The sequence below is a fragment of the Athene noctua genome, chromosome 25 (genome assembly GCF_965140245.1).
Source record: "Athene noctua chromosome 25, bAthNoc1.hap1.1, whole genome shotgun sequence".
Lineage (NCBI taxonomy): Eukaryota > Metazoa > Chordata > Aves > Strigiformes > Strigidae > Athene > Athene noctua.
This window is the reverse complement of record NC_134061.1, coordinates 3,293,839-3,300,783: the sequence shown is the minus strand read 5'-3', so window position 1 is coordinate 3,300,783 and position 6,945 is coordinate 3,293,839. Positions and strand designations below refer to the sequence as shown.

General features: G+C 65.0%; 1 protein-coding gene across 1 annotated transcript; it reads left to right on the top strand.

The window, feature by feature from the left end:
• Nucleotides 1-3,342: 3,342 nt before the first annotated feature.
• On the top strand, nt 3,343-6,940 carry ATXN7L3 (ataxin 7 like 3). The gene is made up of 5 exons (XM_074927154.1): nt 3,343-3,479; nt 5,098-5,214; nt 5,349-5,481; nt 6,154-6,325; nt 6,769-6,940. Exons 2-5 carry the CDS (start codon nt 5,164-5,166, stop codon nt 6,938-6,940), a joined length of 528 nt encoding a protein of 175 aa, XP_074783255.1. The 5' UTR covers nt 3,343-3,479; nt 5,098-5,163.
• Nucleotides 6,941-6,945: the final 5 nt, after the last annotated feature.

Below are 6,945 nucleotides of genomic sequence, written 5' to 3'. Positions count from 1 at the left end.
GTTGCTCAGGACTCAGCCGTGGGGATGATGTTTCTGCCCCCTCCTCCCGTCTCTGCGTTACCCCCCCCCCCAGCATCTCGGGGGTGGGGGGGCACCCCACTTCCCCCTCCAAAAAGAAAACAACCAACCAACCCACGAAAAACAAACCCTTGTACAGTCTGGAAGCTGCACCGGGACCTCCGCATCCGCGGCACTTGGGAACGCCGGCCACGGACCGTGACCCCCCCCGCCCCCCCGGCGTGTCCCCAGGAGGGGGTGGATGAAAATTTTTGGGGAGTTGGGGAGGGGGGGTGGTGGGAAAATGGGGTGTTTTGGGGGGAACAGGGGGGGATTGGGGACGTGTGCGTGCGTGTGCGAGCGTGTGTGCCGGGGTGGGGGGCACCCGGGGCCGTGGCTCCCCCCAACCCGGGGTCCCGGCTGCTCAGTGTGACCAACTGGGGGGGGGGGGGGGGGGGGGGGGGGGGGGGGGCGTGGGGGTGCTACCGGAGCACCCCTCTGTGTTGTCGGTGGTTGTTGTGCCGTTGTATTTTATTTTATTCTTTTTTTTGTCGTTGTTTTTTTTTTCCTTTTTATAAAACGAGAAAGATCCAACTTTTATTTTTTTTTCTCCCCACCCCCATTTCCCCCTCCTTTATCCCCCCCCCCCCCCCCCATTTTCTCCTCCATCTCCGGTGAAGCTGCTCCTCTCCCTTCGCCCCAAACCCCTTGGGGAGACCAGCACTCCCAGTTGCCCCAGTTACCCCCCAGTTTGCCCCCCCTCTCCTGTGGCAGGCTCTTACCACCCCCCCTCCCGGCCATGCTGTAAATATTGGTGCGGTTTGGGTTTATTTTTTGGGGGGTTGATGCCCCCCTCCCCGGGAGGGGAATGGGGCTGCGGGGACTGGGAGGGGGTGCATGGGGAGGGGGGGGCCTGTAGCACCTGTCTGGGTGCCCCCCCCCCCTTTTTTTTTTTTTCTTTTTTTTTTTTTTAAAGCTGACACGAGCACCAGCAATCCCACGGCACTCCCTGTGGGGTTCCTGTCCCCCCACCCTCTGTGTGTGTGTGTGTGTGTGTGTGTGTGTGTGTGTGGTCCCCCCCCCCCAAAAAAACCTGCCCAGTGGGATTGGGGACCCCCCCCTCACACCCCCACTCGTTTGGGGAAGGGGGGGTCACACACACACAAGGTTTGTCCCTTTTGGTGTGTCTCCCCCCCCCCCATCCTGTCCCCGGAGAGGAGCTGGGCTGGGGGACAGGATTTGGGGGGGTCCCAGGGGAGGAGGGAGTAGGGGGGGCACCTGCCTCCCCCCCCCCCTTTCCCCAGGCAGGGGTCAGGAGGCTGGGGGGGGGGGATTTTCCTCTTGTGTGCTTTAATTTAGCAATTTTTCTCTTCACCCAAATTTCAGCTCAGCGGGGTGGCTGGGGGGGCGGGGGGTGTGGGGGAGAGAGGGGGGGGGCAAGCTGCAGATTTGGGTTTTTTTCTGGCTGCAATAGGGGGGTCCCATGACCCCCCCCTGACTTGCTGCTCTCAACACCCCAAATCCAGCCCCCCTCCCCCCCGATGACACCCCAAAACAACCCCGGGGCCCCCCCTCAGTGCCTGGGGGGGGGGTGTGGGGGGGGTGACACTCCCTATCAGAGCCTCTCGGCCTCAAATCGGGCTGAAAAAACATCATTTTGGGAAATTTACCCCAACCCTGGGGGGTGGGTGTGAACCTGGGTGCCCCCGCACGGACAATCCCCCCGTGTCCCCCCTGGGACCGGGGCCTCCAAGAGAACCCGGCCGTGTGTTGTGTCCCCCCTCCCCGCCGTGTCCGTCTGTCCATCCCCCTGTCTCCTTCCCCCCCCCACTGCCTCCATTTGGGATTTTCCTTTAATTTTCTTCCCAATTTTTAATCCCCCCCCCCCCCCCCCCCCTCCATCCCCTAAGGGGAAACCCATCCCTTTTTCTGCTGAATGTACCCAGCACCATCGTGTTTTAGTGGATGTGTTTTTAGTACAAAAAAAAGACAAAAAAAAAAACCTTTTTTTTTTTCTTTTTTCTGTTTTAAAAAAAAAATAATAAAAAATAATAATAAAAATGAAAAATTCTTACAGCGCCGACAATTGGGGGAAAAGGCGTTTGCGCTGTAAGAGAATTGAACCTGAGTGCATTTTGGCACTGCCACAAAAACCCGGGATCCTTTAGATGGAAGTTCTTGTGAATTACATTAAAAAAAAAAAAAAAAAAAAAAAAACCACACAAAAAAAATATCATCTTTTTTTTCTAATATTTAAAGAGTGTTTTTGTAGGTTTAAAAAAAAGACAAAAAAAAAAATTAAAAAAAAAAAATAATAATCCCAACTTGGAATTTGTACGGCTGAGCGGGACGCGGGGGCCTCGCATCTGCGGTTTCCCGGTTTGCTTGGGTTTCGGTTCTTTTTTTTTTTTTTTTGTTGTATTTTGAGTTTTTTTGAGTTTTTGGGTTTTTGTTTTTTTTTTTTTTTTGTATAATAAAGTGAAAAATAATGTTTCTGTTCTCATGTCATTACTATAAAAAATAAAACTTTAGGAAAAAAAAAACAACAGTGTGAGGAGTGTTTTTGCCCCCCCACCTCCTGTTGTGGAGGTGGGGGATCACTGGGGGGGGGGGAGGGTGTCCCTAGGGGTAATTTTGGGGGCTGCACGGGGCTGGGGGGGGATCCATGGGGATTTGTAGGGATTGCTAGTGGGGAGCAAGGGGGGGGTCACTCCCGGGGGGGAGGGGATCTGTTGGGATCCGGGGGGTCTGTAGGGAGGAGGATTAGGGGGTTCATTGAGTCATTATTGGAGGGGGGGCATGGGGGTGGATGGGAGGGGGCTGTGAGGGTAGGAGGGGTCCGGGGGGTCCGTGGGGGTCGGGGGGATCCATGAGGATGGGGGGGGGTCCGGGGGGTCGGGGGGGTCCGTGGGGTCGGGGGGTCCATGAGGATGGGGGGGGTCCGTGGGGTCGGGGGGGTCCGTGAGGGTCGGGGGACCCGGGGGGGGGAGGGGAGAAGCCCCGCGGCACGCACAGGGAGGGCCCCAAGCCCCGCCCCTTCCCCAAGCCCCGCCTCCTCTCGCCCCGCCCCCGCCACACCCCCTCAGGCTCCGCCCCCTCCTCCCGCCCCGCCGCTCCGCCCTCCGCCAAGGTACCGGCCCCGCGCAGCGGCGGCGGCGGCGGCCGCTCCCATTGGCCGCGCCCCTCACGGCGCCTCCCCATTGGCGGGCGGGCGCGGGGGGGCGGTGCCAGCTACGCGCCGGGTGCGGCGCCCCGCCCCGCTCCCCCCCACCTCCCGCTCCCCCCCGCTCCCGCCTCGGGCCGCCGCCGCCGGGCGGAGGGAGCGCCAGGCCCGGCCCGCCCGCTCCCGCGCACCGCTCCGGCCCCGGCCCCGGCCCCGGCAGGGCGGGCGGCGCTGCCGCCAAGCATGGCGAGCGGCCGCCGGGCCCCGCGGCGGAGCGGCGGGGGGCGCTGACCCGGCCCCGACGGGCCCTTCCGCGCCGGTGAGTGACCGACCGACCCCCCCGACCCCCCCGAACCCGCCCCTCTGTGCCTGCAGCTCCCGGGGCCCCGCCCCGCCGTGGGGCCCAAGCAGCACCGGGGGGGGGGGGGGGCGGCCCGGTGCCCCCGCCCCGCCTTCCCCGAGGGCCCCAGCCCCCCCCCGCCCCCCCAGCGCTGTTTTGGGTCCCTTAGGGCTCCCCCGACCCCCCCCCGCGGCCGCGCCCCGCCCTGTGCGTCCCCCCCCCGCTCCTGAAACCCCCGTGACCCCCCCCAACCCCAGCAGATCCCCGTCGAGCTCCCCGGCGCTGTGGGGGCGCTGTGGGGGCCCCCCCGGCCCTGGGGCCCCCCTTCCCCCTCGCTGCCTCTCCAGCTGCCACCCCCCCCCCCCTTTCCTGTTGCCCCCCCAGGCCCCAGCCTGATGCAGCACGCGGGGGGGTTTGGGGGTGTGTGTCCCCCCCATGGCTGGCACCACCCCGGGGCAAGGGGGAGGGAGCAGGAGGGTGCCTGCCCCCCCCCCCCCAAACTGGGCGCAGCCCCCCCCAGCCCGGGTCCCTTCATCCCTTTTGTTTGGCTCCTCGGGCCCTGCCTGCAGGCCTGCCTGCCGCGGGGGGGCTGGGCAGCACCAGGGCCCCCCCCCGCACCCTCCCTCCCTCCCCGGGCTCTGCCTGCACCGCACCGACCTCTCAACCCCGGGGCGGGGGGGTCCGGGGGGGGGGGCCCAGGCCTGAGCCGGTGTTTCCCCTTCAGGCAGCGAAGGGCAGAAATCCCCGGGCCAGGCCCGGAAGCGGGTGTTGGGGTGCGGGGGGGGGACACACACACCACACACAAACACGCGCCCCCCCCGCCCCCTTCTCGTCCCGGTGGTTGGGTCGGAATCATGCCCCCCCCCCCCCCCGAGAGCGGGGTGGTACAAACCACCGGCCCGTGCTGACCGTTGGGGGGTGCCGGCAGCAGCGCAGGGCTGGGGGGGCGCTTGGCGTGAGTTTGCCCCCCCCCCTTTAAAGTGCTGTTGGAGGGGGGGTCTGGGGTGTCCTCTGTGGGGTGGGGGGGGCACACGGTGGTCCCTGTGCTGTCCCCTCCCTCCATCAGCTTCAAGAGAGGGTGATGCAGCAAAACCCACTGCCCCTTTCAGGGGGGGGGGCAGCTTTGGGGTGTATGGGGGGGCACCCCAAGTCCCCTGTGCCCACCTACAATCACAGACAGTGCTGGGGGGTGGGGGGGGGCTCGGGGGGGCGGGGTTGATGCCTTGGTGATGGCTGGACATGTCCCAGGCCTGGGGGGGGGGGGGGGGGGTCTGGCAGCGAGGTGCAGGGGGTGTCCCCCCCCCCATCATGGTGGCCAGCGGGGAGAGGCCATCCTGGGAGCTGGTGGGGGGGGGCTCCCTTCATCATGGGGGGGGGGAGTTGTGCCAGACTGAGGGACCCCGTGCTTCCCCCCTCCCCCCCCCCCCCCCCCCCCCCAAATTCCTGTGGGGTTTAAACCCAGGACTCTGCCTCTTGGGCCCTGGACACACCCCTGGGGCCTACCCCAGGGCATGGGGTGGGATTTTGGCAGGGTGGGGGGGATCTGCTGTCCGCAGGTGAGGTGCCAACATGCCCCCTGCCCGCCCCCCCCCCGCAGCGAGACCCCCCCCAGCGTGTCCTGTGCTATGAGCGTTTGGCGTGACTCCTCCGCGAGCAGTTGCAAATGAAAATGGAGGAAATGTCTTTGTCTGGCCTGGATAACAGCAAACTGGAGGTGAGTGCCCCCCCAGGGACCGGCTGGGTGGCCCCCCCGCTCCCCAGGCTGTCCGTCTGTCCCCCCAGAACGCCCCTCCTCACCCCTAACACCCCCCCGACCCCCTTTTTTTTTTTTTTTTTTTTTGACCCAAGGCCATCGCGCACGAGATCTACACGGACCTGGTGGAAGATGCCTGCCTGGGCCTCTGCTTCGAAGTCCACCGGGCCGTCAAGTGTGGCTACTTCTTCCTGGACGACACGGACCCCGACAGCATGAAGGACTTCGGTGAGCGCCCCGAGCCCCCCCCCTCGGGGACGGGGTGACGCTGGCAGCGGGGACACGGCCGGCACCGTGCTCCCCGTGCCGCCGCTCGTCCCCACGCGTCAGGATTTGGGCGCGAGGATTAAACACGCGTTGGCCCAGAGTGTCCTCCCGGCCCAGAGGAGCCATTTTGTAAATCCTTGGGGTGAACTTGAACCCCAGAAATGTGCCAAGGCGGGGGGCTCTGCCCTGGGTGAGCGTGGCTGGGTGGGTGCAGGTAGGAGAGACCCCTCTGCCCCCCCTTCAAGAGAGGGTGATGCAGCAAAACCCACTGCCCCTTGGGGGGGGGCGGGCATATTTGGGGTGTATGGGGGGGCACCCCAAGTCCCTTGTGCCCACCTACAATCAGAGACAGTGCTGGGAGGCGTGGGGAGGGTGCTGGGGGGGGCTCGGGGGCGGTGGGGTTGGTGCCTTGGTGATGGCTGGACGTGTCCCAGACCTGGGGACATGTCCCAGCGCCCCCCACTGTGCTGCCGCTGGTTTGAGGCCCCCAAAGCCAAGCTGAGGGTCTGAAAAACGACCAGTGGCCCAAGAACCGTGTCCGTCCCCCCCAAAGCAAAGCACCAGAGCTGGGGGGGCACAGCCAGCTGGATGGGGGGGGTGTGCTGATGCGTGTGCCCCCCCCCCCCCCTGCAGAGATCGTGGACCAGCCCGGCGTGGACATCTTCGGGCAGGTCTACAACCAGTGGAAGAACAAGGAGTGCGTGTGCCCCAACTGCAGCCGCAGCATCGCCGCCTCCCGCTTCGCCCCCCACCTGGAGAAGTGCCTGGGCATGGGCCGCAACAGCAGCCGCATCGCCAACCGGAGGTGAGCGCGTGTGTGTGTCCCCCCCCCCCCAAAAAACAGCTGAGCTGGGGGCTCTGGTGGTTCTCCCCCGTGCGGGGAAACTGAGGCACAAGGGGTGGCTGAGGTTGGGTCTCGGTGGGGGGTGCGGAGGGTTTGGACACCCCCATCTTGGCGCTGGTGAGCCTGGGGTGGACACTGGGCATCCAGGCTCTCCCCCCTCCTTGTTTTTCATTGTGGGGGTGCACGCCCTTGCCCCCTAACCCTGGAGTCCCACCTGCAGCTCCTCTTGCTCTAACCCGCTGCTTCCTGCCTTCGTGCAGCAACAAACCGGGAATCCTGACTCCTCTGTCCCCCCACTTAGTGGCTCCTGGGGACCCTTGTCTGGGGGGGAGCATGGCAGGGCTGGGGAGGGTGCGGGGCGGATCCTGGCTGTGGGTCCTTGACCTTCCCCCCTCCCCGCGCAGGATCGCGAGCAGCAACAACATGAACAAGTCTGAGAGCGACCAGGAGGACAACGACGACATCAACGACAACGACTGGTCCTACGGCTCTGAGAAAAAAGGTTGGGGGGGGGGACGGACACACACACGAGGTGCGTGGGTGCCCTCTGGGCCGGGGGTCCCTGGCCCCCCGTGAGGGGT

What these genes read in the sequence shown, in the direction of transcription:
- ATXN7L3 (XM_074927154.1), top strand. Translation starts at nt 5,164, where the DNA reads ATGAAAATGGAGGAAATGTCTTTGTCTGGCCTGGATAACAGCAAACTG. An exon ending in TGGATAACAGCAAACTGGAG is followed by an intron (nt 5,215 to 5,348) that starts GTGAGTGCCCCC and finishes TTTTGACCCAAG; the next exon opens with GCCATCGCGCACGAGATCTA. An exon ending in CGACAGCATGAAGGACTTCG is followed by an intron (nt 5,482 to 6,153) that starts GTGAGCGCCCCG and finishes CCCCCCCTGCAG; the next exon opens with AGATCGTGGACCAGCCCGGC.